Source organism: Vipera ursinii (genome assembly GCF_947247035.1).
Source record: "Vipera ursinii genome assembly, chromosome: 2".
Classification (NCBI taxonomy): Eukaryota; Metazoa; Chordata; class Lepidosauria; order Squamata; family Viperidae; genus Vipera; species Vipera ursinii.
Window position 1 is genome coordinate 187,941,918 of NC_139513.1, and position 24,997 is coordinate 187,966,914.

Sequence of the window (24,997 nt, forward strand, 5' to 3'; positions counted from 1 at the left end):
TGTTTCGCTCTTTTTATCTGCTGTGCCAGTTTTTCTGAATCCAACAAGTTTAGTTTGTGTTTTATTCCATTTCTCTTTTCAAAGACTTTTTCTACTGATTTTTTTGTAATTCTGATTCTAACTTTCTAAATTTTTCTTTTAATAGTACATATTGCTGTCTTCTATATTTATTTTTCTTTGCCATATATGTTATAGCTATACCTCTGAAATATGCTTTAGCTGTATCCCATACATTTTATAATGTTGTGTCATCTTTTTTTTTCTCTAAAGAAGAACTCCATTTCCTTTTTCCATAGTTCTACAAATTCTTTCTTTTAGTATAGATTGATTTAAAGTCCATCTTCGTCTTTTTTGAATTCCTCTCCATGTCAATTTTTAAGTGTTATGGTCTGCTCATGTGCCTATTTCAATCTCAATTTCCTGTATATTCAACCTCAATTCAGAAGTCATCCAAATCATATCAATTCTTGACCAGGAGTTTTGACTATTTGAATAAAAAGTATATTGTAGTTTTTCTGGACTGATTTCCCTCCAAATATCTTGCATTCCAATTTCATCTATCATATTAAAGAATGTCTTAGGTAATCTTCTCCCAGTTTTCCCTATGTTACTGCTTTTATAGTCAATTGTCCCATCTACTGTTGCATTAAAGTCTTTTCTATGGAGGCTTTGGTAGAATTTTCCTGGTTATTGTTTGTTGCATAAATTACTACTAACAGTGTTTGTTTTTTGGTGTAAATATATGTCTACCATCACAATTCTTTCTTCTTCATCTGACTAGATCATTTTAGAATCTATTATCTCATTAATATATACAGCAACACCTTTTTTTTCTAATGTGCTGATGCATAGTAAAGTTTCCCAAATTTTGGGTGTTCCAACAGTTTATGGTGTTGTTTTTTATGTGTGTCTCTTGAAAGCAAATTATGTCTATATTTAATTTCTGTAGTTTCCTAAAAATTTTATTTCTTTTTGATGGTGAGTTTAGTCCATTTACATTTACTGAGAAAATTCCATTTTCTTTCTCCATTTCCATTATTTATGTTTAGATCTAGTTGCTCTCGTAGTCCTCTGTTCTCTGGCAGTTCCTTCGCTCTCTTGTTCAGATTTCTCTTTCCATTCTCCTGTTTGAATTGTCTTGAATTGTCTCTTCAGTTTGTTTGTGTTCCATGGTCTCCTCTTGTCGTTGTTGCACTCCTTCATCTAAAAGCGCTCAATGTCTTACTTCGAAGTCTTCTGCTTTCCAGATTGAATCCAGTTGATTAGATTAGCCATCTAAAATTTATACCTTTTGCGATCAGCTTTGTAGTTAAAAAGTGATGTTTAGAGTATCTCTCACTCTCTTAGGTATCTGCTTTAAGACCACAATTTCTTTATTCTTGTATTGTAATGGTTCATCTCTCACTTTTCTTAATACTTCATCTCTTGTTGTTTTCTTTATGAATCTCACATGTACTTCTCTAGGTAATCTATTTTTCCTTGCGTAGCTTGAATTCATTTGAAATATTTCATCTATCTCCATTTGCATCTCTGCTCTATCTGCTTTCAAGGCTTCTGCCAGAAGCTCAGTGATCACAACTTCTATATTTTCTTCTCTGTCCTCAGGGATGTTTTGAAATCTCAGGTAATGTTCCGCCTTGTCCATTTCTAGAATCGCAACCACCCTTTCTAATTTTTCATTCTCTTGCAATAGTATTTCCATTTTTTTATCCATATCATTTGATTTATCTTCCATTTTCTGAATTCTTTGTTCATTTTTAACAATCATTTGATGATGAACTTCAAATTGTGCTTTTATTTCCAAATTTCTTCACTTAAATTCTCAAAATTGCTTTGTGTCTCTTGCATCAATTTTAGTGTGGCCTGTATTTCATTTTGGGCAGTGCTTATTTTCTCACATTGCAACATTGTTTCAATAGATCCCTGGATTGTTGGGCTTGGTGTTCCAACAGAGGGTGCAGAGCAAGTCTTCTTCATAAGTTTGGGAATGTTTGATGTACTTATTTTTCAACCAACAGTCTTGATATAAAATCTAAAGTGTAAAAAGGAGCCAACTATTTTAGGCCAAATCCACCTCATCCAGTCGAGTCTCACATGTAAAGCGTTCATTGTGAAGCATTCACTGTCTACAAATAGTTCCGGTTTACTTATATCCAGAGTCAACAAATATAGTTTTGAGAAATCTTTTCCATTGTAGACTCACGCCAAGGCACTTTGTTTATGCCAGGTGTTGTTCAGGGTCAAACAGTTCTAGATATTTTTTTAATCTTTAATAATTTCTTCTTTATCAATGCCTGAATTTGTAAAATTTTTACAAGGTTCGTCTTTTAAAGTTCTTTATAAGTTATTTATCCTTAAGATTATATCTAGAAAGTTTTCACCTCTGTAAATTAGATAGTTGCTCATTCTTTGAATCAATCTGAATTCAATTTTTAAACGTTATTTTAAAAATTCTCCCCTTTTGTAGTTGTAGATTGCAATCTTTCTGGGGTCTTTGTTCTTTAGCTTTTCCCCATCGGGGGTCAACGACTTGTAATTCACAAGGAAAAGGAAAGAAAATACTGGCTCACCCAGTTTCAGCACACTGTTGACAATCAGCTGTTTGGTGGAGCATCGTGGCTCCTCGCTTTCCTTCCAGCTGGAGATGACTTGGGCTGCCTTGGCTCACCCAGCAGCCTTTCCTTTGACCTTTCAGAGGATTTCTTCAGTCCATTCTGATCGGCTGCTGTCTGATCCAAGCTCCTGGAGTGTCCCTCCTTCTTTGTTGTCCCTCCAGGGCAACTTTCCGACCCTTTTTGGGTTGCTGGGTGAAGCAAAATCGGGCTGAGTAGCCAGAGCCCCAGCTTCTTCCACCCATCCTGCCGGCTACCAAAACTGGCTTTAGTTGTTTTATAGAACTATCAAATGAATATATGAAAAAATCTATATAAATGTAAATATAGTTTTATCGTATGCTAATGCTCTCTATAAGAATCTGAAATACTAATGGTCAGAACAAATTGGCAGTAAAGGTCATCAGAATTCAAGGTGGGCTTAGATCTCTTGTAAGTGTGAAGGGACTCGAGAATGATGATGCATTTGACCCCTCTCTTGGAGTCAGTTTAGTCATTTCCTATAGTTTCCATCACTTCAAATTTTTAGTATTGAAATGTACAAAGATAACTACTGCAAATTGGTATTATGCATACAACTCCAAAATAGCACAACATATACACTATATAGAGTGTATAGATATGCTTGGATATGCTTGTTGATTTGCAACTTTTTACATTTATGCAGTAATATTGCTTATCTGTTTTTTCATTCCAATTTGAGGGCATTTAGGCAGACATAGCAAATAGGGATAATGGTATCTTTTTTTTGGAGGGGGCATTTCCCAGCCCTTGGCAAATTTCTTGTGTCATTTTGTTATTTTATCAAATTAGTTTTACAAATTTCTAAAATTCTAAAAAAGCATGAAAATAAAGCATGTTTGTTTGCCTTATACATTTTATAAACTTTTTTAAAAAAAATACAAATTGCAGCAGTTGGGTGTGGCAAATAATTATTGGTTTACAATAGGTGTTAAGGACAATAGTCTTCTGCTTTGATTCTGGAACATATAACATAGAATCTATGTCAGAAATTATCTTGGAAGTCTTCTAGTCCAATCCATTGCCCATGGCAGGAAACCCAATACCATTCCAGACAAATGGCTGTCCAGTGTCTTCTTGAAAACCTCCAATAATAGAGCATCACAACTTAGCTGGAGCAGTGAAGGGTTGGACAATGAGTAAGAATACATAGTTGTAGCTAATTGGTTGAAGAGAGCTGTGATTGGTTACTATGAGTGTAAAGGGGGAGTTTCCAGGTTTCCTACTTTTTTCCCTCTGTGTGCCTTGTGTGCTCAGTGATTTACCTCATGATGTGTTGATTTACCTGACGATACTTTACTGTGTTGATTTACCTGATGATACTTCTGTTTGCCTATCTTATTTACTGTAAATATATTTATGTAATATATATTTATATGTGTGTGTGTGTGTATGTGTGTGTATATATATATATATATATATATATATATATATATTATAAAACTGCTTTGTGTCAGCATCTCTGACTCCATTCGGACACTTGGCTGCACAATCCCCTGATAAGGTATGGTTCCAGAAATGCCCTAAAGAGCCAGTAGTATTTTTCTGAGATAAAAGTTTCTTTGTGAACCTGAGGGAAGTTGAGGACTATTGGCCTGTAAAAACAGCACGATGCTATCTGTTACAGAAGTGGGAGAAGGATTTCTTGTGGTACGTCTTAATGAGATGAATTATCTCTCATGGAGCCTAAAGATGAAGATGTTTCTGCGGAGGGAGGGTTTGTGGACAGTTGCAAGCAATCCTCCAGCAGATCTCAATAAGGAGGGGCAAAGACAAAATGAAGAAGCACTAGCCAGCATAATTTTGTGCTTAAAAGATGGTCAGGTAATACATGTGTGTGGGCTTCCATCCGTTAGAGAATGCTGGCTGGACTTACACAGAAGTTATCTAAGGGACACTGCATGCAATAAAGTAACTCTCACCAAAAAACTTCATAAAGCAAGGCTACAGTCTATAGAAAGTGTGTCAGATTACCTCCAGGTTATGATGAAAACCTTCTTTGAATCAGAAGAGCAAGAAATGGTGTTTTCAGAAGCACACAAAGTGTATGTAGTATTGAGTTCCCTTAATGATGAATGAATAGAATAGAGCTGGAAGGTAATTGGAGGTCTTCTAGTCCAGCCCCCTGCTCAAGCAGGAGGACCTATACCATCTCAGACAAGTGACTGTCTAGCCTCTTCTTAAAAATCTCCAACAATGGAGCGCCCACGATTTTTGGAGGCAGGCTGTTCCACTGGTTAATTGTCCTCACTGTCAGGAAGTTTCTCCTTAATTCCAGCTTGCTTCTCTCTTTGATCAGCTTCCAGCCATTGTTTCTTGTCCTGCCCTCTGGTGCTTTGGAGAATAATGTGACTCCCTCTTCTTTCTGGCAGCCCCTCAAATACTGGAACACTGCTGTCCTGTCTCCCCTATTTCTTCTTTTCTTTAGTCTAGCCAAACCCAAGTCCTGCAGCCATTTTTCATATGCTTTAGTCTCCAGGCCTTTGATCATCTTAGTTGCTCTTTGAATTTTTTCCAAACTCTCAACATCTTTTTTGTGATATGGTGACCAAAATTGGCTGCAGTATTCCAGGTGTGGTCTTACTAGGATTTTATAAAGCAGTACTAATACTTCGCGTGATACATGGGATGTATTAGTAATAAGTATTGAGTCCATGGATGAGTGTGATTAAACTATGAGTTATGTGACTGGGAAACTTTTTGAAGAAGAACAGAAAATGCTAGAAAGAAACCACAGTAATTTGCAGCCCAGATGAAAAGAAACTGTTTTCCACTGAGAAAATAAGGTGGAAGTTTGTGTAGTGAAACACTGCTTTGCATGTGGATCCACTCAGCATATCCAGAGAAATTGCCCATTAAGAAAATTGAAAGATTCAAGCAGGAAAGAGAAAGCACAGAGATAGAAAAAAGAAGACACACAGATTTCTGTGATGAAGGCAAATAACAAAAACAAGAAAGACATTTGGCTGTTGGACAGTGAAGCAAGTGTGCATATTGTGAATAACCCAAAACTTTTTTCGAGTCTGGGATCAGCTACACAGGAATATGTAAGCCTGGAAAATGGTAATCATTCTTTTGTACAGGGGCAAAGCACAATATATGTACCTTATATTGGTAAATCATTTGATAAGATTTTATGCGTACCAGATTTAGATCACAATTTTTGAGTGTGCCTCGCGTAGACAATGAAGGGTATGAGGTAATTTTTGCAAAGAATACATGCAAGGTCATAAAGAATAACAGTGTTGAATTTTCCATATTATTGCATATGTTACATTTATCTGCATGTGCTTTATAATAAATATTCTTAAAACATATTAATTTGAGAATTTGATTGTTTTCTTTCTCCTCCCTCTTCCTCAGTTATTAATAGGTTATGAAAATGGGACCATAGTGTTATGGGATCTGAGATCAAAAAGAGCAGATTTAAGGGCATATTATGATGAGGTAAGCTATTTCTGTTTTCTTTAAAAGCACAAGGTACCGGTATGTAGAATTTTCTGGTTTCTAAAATATATACAGTGATTAATTAATATCTTCCATTTGCCTCAGGCATGGTACGTACTGAATGGATGGCAGCAAAAGAAATAAAAGTGGTACATGATTATCTTAGTGGTACATGAGATAATCAAAATCAGCCATAATTGTGTTATGCTTGCTATATTCATCTATTCAATTTATTAAAACCACATTGCCATGTTACTCTGATGAGATCCAGTTCCTACATGGCATTTGCTTCCAACCTAGTCATAGCTGTCTTCTTAAGAAGAAAATTGGATAATCACATTTACTAAGCTCTGTGCTCTTTTGAAGAAGAATGAGATATTGAATAAATATTTATTTAACCTTATCTCAGATTTTAACTAGGCAAAAGGCATACTTTAGAGCTAATGCTCATTAATGTAAGAAACCAAGTCATCTTATTATATATAGTAAAATGATGATAAGAATTTAGCATTCCCTTTTAAGATAAAGCACCCTAATTCCTATTTCCTGGAATAGTGTACCAGCTGGATTATTACTATTATTAAATTTTTCTTCTCCAGATTTAGTGACTTGTTTATACAGAAAATTCCATAGAAAGTTGTGAGCATTAGAGAAGGTAGCATACATTAATTAAAATTGTCTGACAAGCATATATGTGTTAAGAAAATCTGTATATAGAGACTTCCGGTCTGATGCTATGATTAGACGGGTGGAAGAAACCGGGGCTCTGGCTTCTTAGCCCGATTTTGTTGAGTCCGGTGACCCCAAGGGGTCAGAAAGGTGCCCTGGAGAGGCAACGAAGAAGAAGGGAAGCTTTGGGAGTCTGGACCAGACAGCGGTCAGTCCAAATGACCCGAGGAACCTCTTCAAATAGACGGAACAAAGGCTGCCTATAAGCACAGGCAGTCCAAGTCATCATCAGCTGAAAAAAAAAAGAGAGAAGCCACAGCGTGCCACCAAACAGCTGACTGTCAACAACGTGCTGAAACTGGGTGAGATTGTTTTATTCCTCTTTCTTATGGACTTGGAAATAGAGATCACCTGATTGGAAACAATTTCCGAAGCAAAGACCCCGGAAAGATCAGGGGAGAAGAGAATTAAAAGCAGCGAGAAATTACAAAGAGGGGAAGGAAATTAAGGAATATAAAAGAATACTTAAAAATAGAATTTGGACTGATTTAAAGAAAAACCACTTAACCCCTATGGGTGTGGAAAATCCTTTTATATTCAATTTCTATGAGAAATAATTTAAAAAGAACTTTAAAAGAAAACTTTTCAAAAAATCTTCTAAATATGGATATAGACCAGGCATAACTATCATGACCTTTTCCTTATTGCCAGCAATGGGGTGGGTGCGGTTTCGGCGTGATGCATCCAGCCCGCAGGCCGGCAGTTTGACATGCCTGATATAGACAATATAGGAAATAAGGACATCTAGAGGTGAAAGGAGATACTACAGCAATACCAAATACTAAAAGAACTTGAAAAGCTCTTGACCTTGAAACAACACCTGGCATAAATAAAGAGCTTTATATGATTTTACACTAGAAGAGACTCTCCACAATCATATCTTTTGACCCTGGATATAACTACAACAGGAATTATTTGGAGACAGAGGGCTTTTTACATCTGTGAATTGACTGGAGCATCTGGATTTAGCCTAAAGTAGTTGGCTCATTTTATGATTGGATTTTAGCCTAAGTCAGTTGGCTTTTTTCCTTTTTCTTTTTTTTTTAATCTTGCTTTTTCTCCTTGTGGATTTATAAACTCACTCAATTGAAAAATGAGTGCACCAAATCTCACTAGACTTATCAAAAAAAACTTCCTCTGCACCCTCTATTGGAATATCTAGCCCTAACAAGCCAGGGATTTATTGAAACAATGTTGCAGCAAGAAAAAATAAATACAGCTCAAACTGAGATGCTAACTACACTAAAATTAATTCAAGAATCAATACAGAGAAATCATGAAGAGACAAGACGTAACTTTGATAAATTAAACGAACAAATGTTGGATATAAAGACACAATTTGAGGTTCATCAGCAAATGATGGTTAAAAATAAACAAAGAATTCAGAGAATGGAAAATAAATCAGATGACATTGACAAAAAAATGAAAGCACTAATGCAAGAAAATGTAAAATTAGAACAAGCAAACCAGCTTAGAAGAAACAGTTGCAACTTTGGAAATGGAGAAAGCTGTACACTACTTAAGATTTCAAAATATTCCTGAAGACAGAGAAGATATAGCAGAAGTGATTATTAATCTACTGGCAGAGGCTTTAAAAACAGAATGAGCAGAGATACAAATGGAGATAGATGAAATATTTCGAATGAATTCAAGCTATGCAAGGAAATATAAACTACCCAAAGAAGTCCATGTAAGATTTATAAAGAAAACAATAAGAGATGATATACTGAGAAGAGTCAGAGATGAACCATTACAATATAAGAATAAAGAAATTGTGGTGTTAAAGCAGATCCCTAAGAGAATAAGAGACACCCAAAGACAATTCCTCACAAGATCTAATATTCAGGATACACATCTTAATCTATATAAGGTTCTCACCATCTATATCAACAAATTAATAATACAATATAATATTCTTATTTTCTAATAATTTTCAAATATCTTAAATTTAATAACCAAAATTTCTTTTATTTCAATGTTTAATACTTCCTCTCTCTTCCTCTTTATATCTACTATCTGATATTTAAACTATTTTTTTCTTTTTCTTACCGCTACATAGAGTCCTATTTATTACATTCATCAATAAGATTTTAGCTTATATTTATTTTAATCATCTTTACATGTCCTTTACACACAAATCAATATTCAAATTTAGGTGTTAGTAATTATACTTCTAAATTGTACATGACCATAATTTTCTTTATCTCAATTCATAACAATATCTTATATTCAAAATACACATTTTATCTATTTGTATATTCTATTTTAATGCTCATAAGTAGATCAAAACCCCATTCTTCTTCAGTCTTATTCCAGCTTTCTTTCTTTGCCAAATCGTCTTCCATGCCTATGCTTTTGAGTCATCAAGCAAATCTCCTTGTATTGTTATGTCTATTATTTGACATTGCGAAAACCATCCAGTCGCCATTTTTTTAGAGGACTAGCAGGTCCAGCAAGTCTTCTCTTTATTTTTCCATCTCGACGTAATTGTCTTGAACTGTTCGTCTTCTCTTCCATCTGTTTTTCTTTTTGATCCTCAGGTTCTTTCTGATTTGTATAGGAAATCTTTTCCTTTTTCCATATTGTCAGTTTCTTTTCTGGATTTTCCATTATCTGTATTTGTTGAGTAGTTAAATCATAGTCATAGTACTTAATTGTTCCACTTTTTCTGTTGTATTCTGTATAGATGATTCCTTAGTTATAGTCATAGTTTGAGATTGCATAACCGGGCTGCCTTCTTGTTTTTTTTGTTTTTTTTTGAAGCTTCTTATTTCTTCACCAGCTGTAAGGAGATTCTGAAGAATTGCTTTCAACATAACAAAACTTTGTTCTTGATTTTCTTTCATAGGAAAGAATCTGTTCCTGGTTTTCTTCCATGCTAGTATATTAGACTAAAAGCTTAACAGTCAGGAAATCCACTAGATAAAAAGCACAACTGAGCTTTTCACAGATGAAGGTTGAAGGTTGCATGTATCTTATCTATTTTCTGGGCTGTCAGTCAAGTCTCTTTCAGACAATAGCAGGTAGAAGTATCAAGTTTAGCCACAAGATGTCGCCCCAAAGTTATTTTGATCTTTTCAGTTTTACTTCAATTTTTAAAAAGAGGTAGATCTCACCTAGTCTCTTCCATGCTGCTTTAAAGTTGCCTGATGGTAGGTGTGACTGGCTGTCTGCAGCCTAGTGACGAGCCATATTTCTATGGCCGGTCTTTCATCCGCCCGTTTGGAGGATTTTGCTGGCTCCAGCAAAGGCCCCTCCTTGCTGGTAGCCTCTACAGGGCGACTTTTGACCCTTTTCAGGGTCCCCCAGCAGTGCGAAACTGGACAGGGAAGACAGAGCTCGTCTTCCAGACATCCATGGCGGCCACATGGCAAACCAGAAGTCCAACAAAGCATATATTTGATTTTACATGTAATAACAGCTGCAAGAATTATATTCGCACAATACTGGAAAAATTAAGAAATATCAGATGAAGAAATAATTAAAAAATATTAAAATGTGCAGAGATGGATAGACTTACTTTGAGGTTGAAAGAAAAAGAAGAAAGAGAATATTATCAAACGTGGGACTTATTTTATCAATGGCTAGGGAAAAGAATAAAGGATTAGGAATTAAATCTGTCAGTCCTAGAGAGATCAACCCTGACTGCTCTTTAGAAGGCCAGATCCTGAAGTTGAAACTCAAATACTCTGGCCACCTAATGAGAAGGAAGGACTCACTGGAGAAGAGCCTAATGCTAGGAAAGATTGAGGGCAAGAGAAGAAGGGGACGACAAGAATGAGGTGGCTGGATGGAGTCACTGAAGCAGTAGGAGTGAGCTTAAATGGACCCCAGAAGATGGTAGAGGACAGGAAGGCCTGGAGGAATGTTGTCCATAGGGTTGCGATGGGTCAGACACGACTTCGCAGCTAACAACAACAACTGTGTTAAACTTTAGGAACTGTGTACTTGACCTTCAGTAAGAAGACATTGTATTTTGGATACTCCCTGGACTGTAATGTTGTTATTCGTGTATGACCTGGACTGTTTATTCGGATTGTAGATGGTAGAGGACAGGAAGGCCTGGAGGAACGTTGTCCATGGGGTCGCAATAGGTCGGACATGACTTCGCAACTAACAACAACAGCTGCCTATGAATTCTGTTTAAACAGCTTTTGCTTTCTGTTTTTTTTTAAAAAAGAGAATTGACTAGGGTTTGGGCTGTCAGGGACAGGATGCTATTAACTTTCCAACATATTCTTAACAGAATTGTATAAATATAATAAATTATGTTTGGGTAATTTACAGTTAGATTCACAGTCTAGATTCTAAATAGTAGAAACCTAATACTGTAACTCAAGTCCTAACCAAGGACTTAAGTGTAATGAGTGCTTTGGGTACAATCTCAAAACAACCTGAGCACCACTTGAATACTGTCAACATTAACAAATGTACCATCAATCAATAGCAAAAGGCAGCTTTACTCAGAGCAGTTTACATCCTGCAACAATACCTTCAACACCATCAAACATCAGCATCTGCCTATCCTAGGACCTTGAGAAGGATTCAGTAGGTAAATAAAAATGCTAAATTCAATCTGAACATCTGGCTGACTATGCAATATACTATAACAATGCACAGACTGACTACAAACAACAGCATGACAGAGTAGCAATAATGGTACATTGGATGATCTGCAAGAAATACCATTTGTCTGCAAGCAAAAACTGGTAGGACCATAAAATAGAGAAAGTAATAGAAAATGAAGAAGCTAAAGTATTCTGGGACTTCAGAATTCAAACCAATAGGCACCTGCCACATAATACCCCAGATCAGGGGTGTCAAACTGCCGGCCTGCAGGCAGTTTGACGTCATGAGTTTGACATGTCTGCCCCAGACTTAATAATTGTCAATAAGAAAGAAAAAAAAAGGCTGGATAGTGGCCATGGCAATACATGGAGATAGCAGAATAGAAAAGAAGCATCTGGAGCAAATAACAAAGTACAAAAACCTGCAAATAACAGTTGAATGACTGTGGCAAAAGAAAGCAAAGGTAGTGCCAGTTGTAATAGGCACTTTGGGTGCAGTCCTAAAACATCTGGAGCACCACTTGAACACCATTGGCATTGACAAACTCACCATCAGTTAATTGCAAAAGGCAGTTTTACTTAGAACAGCTCACATCCTGCGGCAATACTTTTAACACCATCAAACATCCACATCTGCCTATCCAGATCCTTGTGAGAGACTTAATAGGTGGATAAAAATGCCAAATCTATTCTAAATATCTGATTCACTGTGCAACAAACCAAAAGAACACCCTAATTATACAGAACAATACCTTTCTTGCTTAAGATTTGAATTTGGTTAATACACAGATATCAAGGTGTAAGGTTTTTAGCTCAGAATTCCAATAAATCCAAAATGAGTCTGAACACGAGGCTACTGAAAGAACACAGTGAAAGATCAAAGTAGTAGCTGGGGTGTTCTAACCTCTTGTCACAAACACACTGCGAGACAGAAGAGAAAAGGCACACCTAATCAAGAAGTTCTTCCTTTTTATAGCTGATACATTTTTCTTAACATTAAAAGGGTTTTGCACATCTAAAAGATTTCTTCTTTCGTTTGAATTTCCTTATCTATTCAATTTGTTACAGCTCTGTATCTCTACATTCTAATAAAACAATAGCTCAATAGCTGGCAGTTAGCCCAGAAACCTTCCATACTTTTCAAGCTGCAGCAGAGAACCACAAGCAAAGCTATACATTTGCGAAGTCAGAGAAAAAGTGGGGGGGGGACACATTTTAAAGTAACAGAAAGCTTTTTCTTTTTCTTTGGTCAGCACAATTTAGATTACATTGGAGCACGTACAGAAAGCAAGCAAAAATAAATAAATGAACAATAGCTGGGTTATGTTATACATGAAAGATGGATTATACATAAAAGATTACATTTTGATCCCTTCAAAGGCATTTAGGTATGACACTCAGTGTGCTGATAACCACTGCAACAACCATTGCCAGTTTATGCCCTAATTTCAATTTCGATTTTCAGATCTTGATACTTTAAGATCCTCTCCAATTCTTTGTCTTCTGTTCTACTGTCCCCAGGTATTGCCACATCAATATCTACACCTTTTTTTCAAACAGTTAAATCTGGTGTGTTATGTGCCAAGACTTTATCCCTTTGCATTCAGTAATCCTACAATATTTAACCTGCTTATTTTCTACTGTTTTTTCAACTAAATGTGCCCACCAGGTTTTCATGGTTTTCATGATTTTCAGCAGCAGCAGCAGCGGCAACAGTATTCTATTGGCGTGTTCCCAGTTTCATTCCTGCACATTGTTTGCAATGTATAACTGGCTTATAGAAAGATGATCACTGAAGAAAGCTAGGTTTGGGTCTGGAGACTCCAATTATAGATTTCTAAAACTAAACTATATAAAATCATTACATTAAATGTAATCATTAAAAATATTCATATGGTTACTGAGCCAATGATTGCACAAACCACATTTGGTATAAATTGGGAATTTTCTCTGAGTTTTGTTTTATAGTGAATAAACTAAAACAACAATATCAAGCTATTTAAGGCTTCCAACATGCCTTTTTTTGTATTAAACCAAACCAGAACAAAATCAAGAGATGTAGACTTCATTACTCTTTTTTTTAAAAAAAAAGAAAAATTGATCCATTTGGCTCTAGCCACTTCAGCAACATCATTTTCATTTTCATTGTGACTGTGAGAGTAGAAGCAACTACAAAGTATAGCTCCAGGTGCCTGAGTCTGATGCAATCACTAACGAATGATGGCTCCAGACAGCAGATACGCTTTGCAATTTTTAAAAATACTGTATGACATTGATTAGAAATTATAGGGATGAATAACACATTTTCCACTCAGAGATTAAATCACTTTGAGAACAGATAATATGCAACCCAAGTAAGAAAGGGCTGTTACTGTCTTCCCCCATTTATTAGGAGGGAGGGTTGACAGGGGACACGATATCTGTCTTCAAACAGCTGCAGAGCGAATACACTGCAAAGGTTTCAGACTTATTCTCACTTGTGCCCAGTACATAAGCCTAGAACTAATAGCATTAAGCTTTGAGCACATAGGAAAAATGTATGACAGCAAAAACCATACATTAGTGGAACAGATTACCACACAAAATGGTTTCTTCACTGGACATTTTCAGTCAGACACTGGATAGTCATCTAGTGGGGATAGGGTAGTGAATCATGTTAATGTCTAGAAGCTGGACTTGACCTCTTAGATCTCTTCTAACTATATGATTCCAAGATTTGTTTGTGCCATTACCATTTACTGAGGGATTTAAAAGATTTTTAAGCTTTAACATTAATCACATGTACCAAATCTGCTGTCCTGCTCTCTGCACTTGGCAGAATAGAACTAAATCTTTATTGAACAGTTATGCAAAGAACTGGCCTCTAAAAGTTTCTCTTTATATATTTAAGTGCAACTGAGCTCAGTGGGATTTGGTTCTAAGAGAATAGAATTCAGTGGTTAATCAAAATAATAAAAATGCAAGGGAATGTAGACCTTTGACTGAGTGCAAGAATCTAATTTATCACTGGTAGCTCTCAATCCTTTGCTTGAATAGCGGAGGGGAAATTGTTTCCTTTATCAAATTGCTCTTATCATTAGAATTTTTCTTCCAGACATTTTGTAACTTCATGTTATTTAAAGTCATTGCTCCCCACTTGGAAGCAGAGTAGGTATCACATTAGCAGAAGGAAGAGGAGAAGAAGGAAGGTGAAAGTATTCAAATTTAATTAGAAACCCTAAAGAATGAAGGAACTTTCTAAGAAGCTTCTTTAGTTTTTCCCTACCTGTTTCCTCATGTATTCTTGCTCTTCAAGGAGGCTTAATAAGTTAACTAGACCCTGAGCATTTATCATTTTTCATGTTCCTGGTGTTAAACCTTGGTGAATTCGTTCTGCATAATTTTGATTTCTCTAGATCTGGTCTCAATAGGCCATTATATGTATTCCCAACAATAAAGAAAAGAGGATATCTTTATTTGCAGGAGCTCAAGGTTCTCTTTGTGAATTATTGTTCTGCTTAGGCTATTCACTCAATTGGATGGCATCATGAAGGGAAGCAATTTATGTGCAGTCATTCTGATGGCAGTTTAACTCTATGGAATCTAAAAAGTCCCAGCCGGCCTTTCCAGATAATCATTCCTCATGGTAAGATATATCCATTGTTGCTGATATATGTAAGATACAATTAAAGCATTAAAGTTCTGACTTAGGCAATGCACTTTTGTATTGGCTCTAATTGAGCAATGGACCTTATTAATTTCAAATAGAATTATAGCATTTGAATCTGGGATCTATTTATCGAAGTTTTCATGATTTTTTATTGGAACTGCTTTCCATAATCTAGCATGTTGTTGTCACTATTCTCTTTCTCTCCAGAAGTGAAAATCTAATGGAAGACAAGCAATACTATCTATACTAGGGGCAAATCTCAGCAAAGGGCAATAGCCTTAAGGCTAAGGTTATCTATCTGGATTAGCCAAAGACCAGCTTGGTGAATGGGCAAACCAGAAAAGGCCAATCTTTAATATGTGGACTAAATTACCTCTTGTCTAATCTATCCAGTTGAGAAAAATATTTCCATATTTCCTTCAAAGACAAGCAGAAACTTTAGAAAGCAAGCTGATTGGGGAATAAAATTCTGACAGAGCAGCTGAACTGCTTGCAGATAAGAAATGATGATGCAAAAACATACAGAGAAAATGGTGAGAAAATGTTTCTCTAGAAAAATAACCCAGAAAGAAAAGAGAAGTATTGTGAAATATTCTGTTGCTGGACTGTGCTGGTCTTTGAGCATGGTAAAGGTTGTTTTGATTTGATGCTAGAATGGGACAATTTACAGAGGAGAAATAACAGAAAGAAAAATGCCTGTCAGAATCCATTTATATCACATTCATAAATGTATGTTTAAAACATTATCCCCCCCCATGGATTCTGCCATCTCCCGAGGAAGGAGGAGCGCATGTGGATTCAGCCTGCCTTAGGTTATTTCAAAGACCAAGGGAAACCTTTTGAACTGGGGGAACAAAAGGGAGGGTTAGGGAAGAAGGCATCTGGCCTGTGTCTCCATTTAATTCTGTAGAGGAAGAAGGCAATAACCATAAAGATTCAAAGTTCCTTTTTTCCCATGAAAGGGATGACATGAAGTAAAATGATGGGGGCTGACCAAATGGGGTTGAGGGAAGGGGGGTTGAACCGGGAACCCTTTATAAAGTTTCAATTTGTAAAACAATAGTAAGTCCTGTCTTGTATTTTCACAACCAAGCTTGTCCTAGTAAAAATTTCTTTTGGACTAGAACTGACTCCAAGAGTTTTTGTTTTCCTAAGACGTGGATTGGGGTGGGTCCTGACAATGCCCTTGGGGCACATATGTAAAATCAGGTCTGGTTTTATGCTAAGGTTGAGTAGACACTGGACCAGGAACTCCAGAACTGAAAAGGCTTCCAAAAACACAGTGAAAAACAGAAAAGCAGTAATGGTGCACTATGTGAGCCAGCACAGCCACTTGAACATTAAATATAATTTCTCTGAATTGTTGCCTTATGATGAGAATGGATACTGTAATTAAAATTACTTACTGTGTAAATAAGGTGAAAATTTCTGAGAAAAAAACTGTCCTGAGTGGAAAATCCTAAGGATAACCTCCAAAACTCAAAGAAAGAAAGAAGAGGGCATCTTTTTTAAAATTCCTCACTGAATGGGAAGATGAGCCAAACTGTCGGGAGAACTGGAATAAGATTTTGCCTAGACTGCCAAAATATCTAGAACCAATCCTGCATTAAATATCATGAATATTATGAGACTAAAAATGAGAAATTATCTAGAAAAGTTGCCTAGAAAAATGAATTGTTGCCACTGCCTGAGATGTGCTTTTAGGGGACAAGCTTGCTCTCTTTGTCAGCTGCCCAAGACTGCCTTATTCAGCAAAGGTTTGGTATTTTACTATTAATAATTATTTATTATTAGGCCACATCTGAATTACCTAAACGTTTCAGCTGTTTTTGATGCCCTAGCCCCAGCTGAGTTTATGAAGTACATTGGAATGTTGTTCTTTGTTGTATCCCTAAGGACATCTCCAATCCACAGAGGCCCCTAGAAACACGATCATTTTACTCTTGTAATTGTTTGTTATTGCTCAGAACAGCCATAGCAACTCTATCTACTGGCATTATGGGAAAATAAATGGGTCTTTTCTAAACAATTCCTTTACAGGTAAGATTCTGAGAGATGGGAAAAAAGTTGAATCTTGTAAGCCCATTCTTAAAGCAGAATACAAGACCTGTAAAAACAGGTAGGTACTCTTCTTGATCACACCAAAGAGGTAGCTAGGATCCTGAGACAGGGCCTTGTACCTGCTGAAACGAGGGCACTTATGCGATTAGATTCACTTTTTTCTGCCTCTCTCAACTGTGAACATGTACAATTCTGTTAATCGATGCAACAGTTTCTGCTTATACCTATATAGGATCTATAACAAAAACTGAGAGCAGGAAAAGTTTTTGGTTCCTTTTAAGTGTTTCAGGGAAGCATATAGAGATTGACTTCACACACTGAAATCAGGTGTAATTTATCCTTTGTTTATTGAATAAGCCATATATTATTGATATAAGTAGGGACGCGGTGGCTCAGTGGGTTAGGACGCTGAACTTGTTGTCGATCAGAAGGTCGGCAGTTTGGCGGGTCGAATCCCGAGTGTCGTGTAGCAGAGTGAGCACCTGTTACTTGTCCCAGCTTCTGCCAACCTAGCAGTTCGAAAGCATGTAAAAATGCAAGTAGAAAAATCGGGACCACTACGGTGGGAAGGTAACTGCGTTCCGTGCGCCTTTGGCATCTAGTCATGCCAGCCACATGACCACGGAGACATCCTCGGACAAGCTCTGGCTCTTCGGCTTTGAAACGGAGATGAGCACCGGCCCCTAGAGTTGGAAACGACTAGCACGCATGTGCGGGGGAACCTTTACCTTTTAGGGAGAGAGAGATACTATTTAAAGGAACTTCTTGCCTGTAGCAAGTGAGCAATGCATTTGTGATGCAGGAGTTCAGTATATAGTGATCATCTGTACTGTAAGAGAGCCCATCTCCTTCAACTTTTGCCATTACTTTTGAATTCAACAAGCAACTGAAGCTACTGTTTGGGTTGGCCGAAGCTAAGGAAACAGTGAAAGCTGCATAAATAACTACTTTAAACTTCACAGTTATAAGAAAGAAATTTGATAATCTCATGAATCTTAAAAAGAAATATTATTAGTTTTAATTACAATCTGGATATAATCTGTTCATCTCAACTTGTAAAAATTGCAGTTTCAAAATCAATGAAAAAGTGTGAACTATAATTACTGTATTTTATTTTTTAATATAGTGACCCTTTTATCATTTTTTCTGGTGGACTTTCTTATGATAAACCTTGGCGAAGGCCAGGTCTGACAATCATGCATGGAAAAGCAATTACAGTGCTTGAGATGGATCACCCCGTAGTTGACTTTTTAACTCTTTGTGAAACTCCATATCCAAATGGTAAGTATGTGTAACAAGTTTAAATAATAAATAACACAACAAACAAAAATAATAACTGCATTGCATAACATTGTCCATGAAAAATTCCATAATCCATAATCCTTTTATTAAGCCAATTGAAATTTTGTAACAGTTTCAAGCTTTGTTTTTTTAAAAAAAATCCTTCATGAGATAGATGTTTAAAAGCCAGGAAAGGAAACAGCGAAGCAGGGAGAGGCTGATTAAGGGTTTTAAAAAATGGAAAAGCTGGCAATAATTATAAACATTCAGTTGAGTTAATTAAGGTACTCGCTCTGTGTATTTTTTTAATATTACAGTATTAAGCATTTTGAAACAGAGATAAAAACTAACAAGAACTAATTTAAAGTAGAGGAAAGAAAGAAGGAAAAAAAGAAAACAAAGAAAAAGCCAAAAGTGGAAAAAGAAAAGAAATAGAAGTAGCTTCTAATTTTCTTTACAGCAATTATAAGTACAAATATAAAATTATTACTTTTTTTGGGTTACAAAACCCCTCTTTTTTCTGTTATCCATTTTTTTCTAATCATCACAACATAAACCATAAATTCATTTATTTCTGTTTCACCCAAAAAGTCTATAAGGAATTTCCAGTCAACAATAAATGCAGACACTGTCTTTTCTCTAATTAAACCATCTCTGCAAGTTTCATCATCTTCACCAACCATTCCTCCATTGTGCCAGATCTTTCCATGTTTTTGCATATGATAATATATAAAAACAAAGTTCTATGACTTTTTCCCAACTATTTATCCATCACTCAAAAAAGAGAAAATTCTCCATTTCTGTAGAGTTAGATTTACTGCAATTCTAAGAGCTAATCTGACAGCAACATGTTGTCATCCACAAAGAATCAGGACCATACATTAAGTTCCAGTTAAGAAGGTTCATTGCTCAAGCTTGTACACAAAAGTCTAGTCAACTGTCAACACTAAACTTGCACTAGATGAGAGTTAATAAAATTCAAAAGGGGGCTGGACTTGGATTATTTATGGGAGCCAGACTGATTCCTTTCTTGGCTCTGCCCCAGGTTCTGCCTCTTAATCTCCCACATCACCCTCCCCTCCAACCTGCTCCCCCCCGCCACTTCCACGGATTGTTCAGAGACACCTTTCCCTTCCTGCATGGGCTCTTCATAATCTGAGTTCTCATGGTAACTTGATAGTGGAGGCAGTGAAGCAATTTCTAAGGAATATTCCTCCCCCTCTTCTGAAATGGCCAGGGAGTCAGGTGGTGCTTGCTGGAAAACATGAAAAGTTTATTAGGTCCCTCCCTACTTACCTTCAGGGCTTGAAGGGCAGAAGTGAAAGGCCCAGCATAATCAGGTGCCCTGCCTGCCTCTGGATGTGCTGACAGAGGTTGGTTAAGGTTGATTCCTTGAGTAGCATAGGGTGGGGGACCAGGAGCTTGGTCAGTTGTAGCTCCTCAGGGAAACAGTGGAATTGCCAGACTAACTCAGGAGCAGGGACCTATCTTGCATTCTCTCAAGAGAGTTCAGATTCTGGGCAGCCTTTCCAGTAGATTAAATACTGCATGCCTTTGCTCTTTCTCCTAGAATACAGAATGGAATGCAGAATAACAGAGTTGGAAGGGTGTTTGAAGGGACTTCTACCATGTCTCCCCGAAAATAAGATCCACCTGAAAATAAGCCCTAGCCTGATTTGGGGGATGGGCCTAATATAAGCCCTACCCCAAAAGTAAGCCCAGGGGGGTGGGGGTGGCCAGCAAGCACAAGGGGGCTGATGGTGTCTGGCGGCAGCAGCAGCCCACCGGCCCCTTAGCACAGCACAGGTAAGTCCAAGTGTAGAGGCAGAGGCGGGGGGAGGCAGGTGATCCGGATGCGCCACACACTTTTTGCCCAGAGGGAAACTGAAAGCTTTGTCTGCTTGCAAATAGGGCACTTGGAAACAGAGCAGATCACTCGGTTTCCAAGCACCCCATTTGCAAGCAGACCAAGCTTCCAGTCTCCCTCTAGGCAAAAAGTGTTTCAGTGCCTATGGACACTTAGGGCAGCTCCACCCCCTCGCCCATGTGCTTTGCCTCTTGGTGGCCACACAGCCTGCCATGAGTAGCTGCAGAAGTGGGCCAGGGGCCATGCAGCCAGCTGAATGGGGCTGTTGGTGCTGCTGCCATGAGATGAGGCAAATATCAAGAAAAAAATAAGACATCCCCCCAAAATAAGACCTACTGCCTCTTTTGGAGGAAAAAAAAGAGACCGGGTCTTATTTTTGGGGAAAGATGGTAGTTCAACTCCATGCTCAAGCATAAGACCCTAGAGTCCTACTTCATATTCTGGTTGTCCATCCATGATCACTGTCTATTTCAGCTATCAGTGGCCCTTCCTGTCAATGGGCATGCACAGCTTTCTCATAGAACTGCTTTGCCTGTTCTCACTGCTGCTTCAGTAGGGTTTGGGCAGCAATTTCGTTTTATAAAAAATCCTGCATTTGTTCAGAACAATGGTTGTATGGTTTTTATTTAATAATCTAATTTGTGTTTATTTGTATGTAGAAATTCAAGAACCCTATGCTGTTGTTATACTATTGGAAAAAGATCTAATTGTTGTTGATCTGACTCAAAGCCAGTAAGTATAATTCCATATGATATTAACAATAATTCCTGGGAGAGAAGCATAGATTTGCTATTGAGTTTGGAAATATAAAGTAATATGACAAACCAAAGCCAAAATGTTTTCAAAACAAACAACTTCACTATTCATTGATACTATGACCAATATTTTAGATATCTTTAGCTGTCTGTTTCTTTGTTAAACATATCCTTCCAAAATTATGCTCTAGTAAATTATCTAATAAAGATTATAGCTTTAAAAGATACTTCTCCATTCCCCTATTTTTCTGTGTTCACTAATTTTAATCACCATGTCTTATTTTCAAAAAAGCTATTTCAGAATCCCTTATTTTATAGATTCACTAATGGATTCAGTGATCAATTTGCCTAAAGCAGGTACTTTGCAAAGCAAAACAATCAACAATGTCTCAACAATACAGTTCATATAATTGTATACTAAAATATGATTGTGGAGTCTTTGGTGCTAAGTTTGGTTCTTTGCCTGCAGACATTTGTTACCAAAATAGGTAGCATCTTAAGTGTTGTACTTCATACTGCATCTTGCAGGCAAGTCTAGAATCAAACAACAAGCTCAGAGAGCACCATGGACTCTACCATTCAACCTTGAGTTACATACATTCTCTTCTATTGGTACTAAAGTAAAAAGCAAGAAGATAAAATTATCTACATTGTGCCATACTCAAACCCAATCAAAGATTATTTTTTCATACCTTTTTCTCTGTGATAACCTGGTGACAAGGTCAAAAGTCTCATAATTTTTTTTAGGAGAGGCAGTTGAGGGCATCAAGCATAAATATTCCAGAGGAAGTCTTTATACAAAATGCCTTGTTTATAAAATGTAATGGGAGGGAGAGTTAGTGGGAACTTTTTCAGATCTTCCTTTTGCATTTTTTCTTAGTACAAAGGAAAATAAATGGAATCAATGGACAGTACTATTTGATTAGTCCATCCAATCAAAGATCTAATCAAACATTGAGAGAAAGGGTTAACCAGCCATGTTGCCTTCTTTCTCTCTCCACTTCACTGATTTATTTATATTTGGTTGCTTCTTTGTAATACATGAAGCAGCTCAGAGGGTTTTTTTAATTAGACTCTGAGGATATTTGGAAATGCTATTCATTAAAGCAGCTCACCTTTTTCCAGACCTCCATGTGGGGTCTGTTTTAAGAAGCTTCACCTGGAAGCCTGAAAAAAGCCACTTAACTTAAAAGCTACTTAACTTCATAAGAAAGAGGAAGTACTTTCTAGATGACTTTTTAAATTGCACACAGCCCTACACTTTAGGGTGAGGCATATCTGCACTGCTACTTGTAAGTCAGTTTAACAACAACAAATGAACATTAGGATCATAATTATACAATAGTGTTGATTTATTATATACAGTGGTGGCCAAAATTGTGGAAACCTTTTGGGAAAAGTGTATGTTTGAGGTTTCATGGCTAATAACTCCACTTTTCTTTGGAGTAGTACCATTAAATTATATATCAGTGGAAAGATAATTTAATCAAGAATGTAATGCAACAAAGTTTGTTCAATTATCTGTATTCTATGAAAGGTTATAGCCAAATAACCAGAAAAAGGAAGCACTACTTGCTTAGGTTGATATCAGGTAGCTTTCCTTCATCTGATAGTAGCCAATGAGTGTTTAGAGAGCCAATCAGGTATCATCTTGTTTTGGCAATGAGCCAATCAGATCACAGTAGGATTCAGTTACTGATGTCATGTATTGAAGCTGAGAGGAGGACATTTGTCAGTGTGTTATGTGATCGCTATGAAGTTGATTGGGTTTTTTTGTGTTCTTTCATTTAGTGAGCTTGTAAAACATAATAAAATTAAAGTAATAGTGCAAAGATTTGACTGGTGTCCCAGAAAGCAATGTAAAATAGTATTATTAAGTGAACAAGGCTACAGTTATATACAAAATTAGAAGAAAAAATGGTGGAAACTAAACCAAAAGTGGCATTTCTAAGTTTTTGAAGAGGTATAAGGAGACTCAGTCACTACAAAACCACACTGTTAAAGGCAGGGAAAGGTGCACAACAGCAAGTGATGATAGAAGAATTAAGAGACTGTGCCTACGTGACAGAAGAAAATAATCTGGGTGTATACAAGATGAAATGGCGCAATGCAATGTGAAGTTGAGTGCAAGGACTGTCCAGCGCAGACTGCAGGAATCTGGCCTAAAATCTAGAATTCGACGAAAAAAGCCACTTTTATCTCTCAAACAAAGGTTGAAAAGACTAAACTGGGCTAAAACCCATGTTACTTGGACAGAGGAACAATGGGACAGTGTTATTTGGAGTGATGAGACCAAGATCTCCCTGTTTGGTAGTGATAGCATAAAATACGTAAGGAGAAGAATCGGAGAAGATTTGCATCCTGATTGCATTACATTACCGTGAAACACCCAGTCAGAGTTATGATCTGGGGTTGTATGACATCAAAAGGTGTGGGCAGAATTTGTGGGATGAATGAGAATATAAATGACCAAATATACATTAATGAAATACTTGAGCCCAAACAGAAGCCTTCCGCACATGATCTTTTCCAAGACAATGAAGCATTTATATTTCAACAGGATTCAGCTCCATGTCATGCTGCTGTGTGCAAAAAGTGGTTTCAAGATAATCATATTCCACTGCTGTAATGGCCTGGGAATAGCCCAGACCTTAACCCAATTGAAAATCTATGGAGCCGACTAAAGAAACTTGTTAGTCAGAAGCAACCCAGCAATAAAACCCAGTTAATAGAACCAATCATTCAATCTTGGTTTCACATTATAACAGCTGCAGAACTAAAGGACTTGGTTCACTCCATGGGAAGACATTGTAAGGCTGTAATTCATGCTAAAAGTTACCCAACTAAGTATTAACTGACATGGTAATAATTTTTGTATATCTCATTTTTTCTATGGTGATAATTTTTGTATACCTCATTTTTTTCTACATGTTTCACTTTTCTTCTTTATAACTGCTATTTTAATAGCAAATCCTTCATAAAACTTATTGCATTACATTCTTGATTAAATTATCTTTCCACTGATATATAATTTTATGGTACTACTCCAAAAAAAGTGGTTATTAGCCATCAAACCTCAAATGTACACTTTTCCCAGCGTTTCCACAATTTTGGCCAGTACTGTACTTTTTTTTTTACCTTGCCCCTTTAATCTGAAACAAATTATTCCAGTTGTTGACAAGATTAAGTACAATGTCCTCTTCCTAAAACAATTTCCTTTAGATTAAAAAAACAGCATAGCCAAGGGCCTAATTTGTACCAAAATGATAAAGGTGTGTCTGAATTATAGGATGGAATCTTGCTTGCTAATGAAACATCTTATTGGGAAAACAAATACTTCCTGACATTTCCATCTTCTAGGTCCCTTGAAATTCTTGAGTCAATCTTTGTGGCATTCAATCCCCAGCGATAGTTAAGCAGATTGATTATCTTTCATTGAGTGATGCCATAGCAAGAGATGAACTGATTTAATCTTACAATTCTTTTGTAAGATTCTATAGAAGCAGCATCTGCAATCTAAAATGCCATATTCACCAACACAGTGAGACAGTGAGACAACCAAATAACTGATGCATCCATAAAAACCATGATTCTCTAAGACACAGGTGTCAAACTTGATCATCTCACGTGATGTGTCGTGACATATTGCGACTTTTTTGCCATTGCGGAGCTGGGGTGGGTGTAGCCTGTGCATGACGCATCTGGCCCACGGGCCACTAGTTTGACATCCCTGCTCTAAGAGATTAAGAGAAAGGATTTGAGCCCCATTTATCTGGTTGAGTTAAGAGAGCTATAAAAGCCTGGGAGAAGATCCAGTAGAAGTTGGAAGCTCCATCCTGGACTGTAATTGTATGTTTATTGTTCCCTGGTGATTATATTCTTCTTTATAATTGTTCTCAGTTACTGTTCTTCTACTATTATTGATTTGCCCTTTGTTAAATTTGCCCTTTGTTACTCTTTTCATCATCTTAGTATTAGAAGGAATGTAGGCTGTTCAGAATCTCTGT

At 36.9% G+C, this 24,997-nt stretch overlaps 1 protein-coding gene across 1 annotated transcript in view; it reads left to right on the forward strand.

Moving 5' to 3' along the window:
- The window catches only part of STXBP5L (syntaxin binding protein 5L), a gene marked incomplete at its 5' end in the record, with an annotated part of 91,475 nt that overhangs the window by 31,247 nt on the left and 35,231 nt on the right, over nucleotides 1-24,997 (forward strand). The window contains 5 exons of the mRNA XM_083356224.1: nucleotides 5,997-6,080; nucleotides 14,879-15,002; nucleotides 17,067-17,145; nucleotides 18,214-18,368; nucleotides 20,895-20,967. Of these exons, the coding sequence (XP_083212350.1) occupies nucleotides 5,997-6,080; nucleotides 14,879-15,002; nucleotides 17,067-17,145; nucleotides 18,214-18,368; nucleotides 20,895-20,967 (515 nt within the window). The remainder of the gene's footprint in view (nucleotides 1-5,996; nucleotides 6,081-14,878; nucleotides 15,003-17,066; nucleotides 17,146-18,213; nucleotides 18,369-20,894; nucleotides 20,968-24,997) is intronic.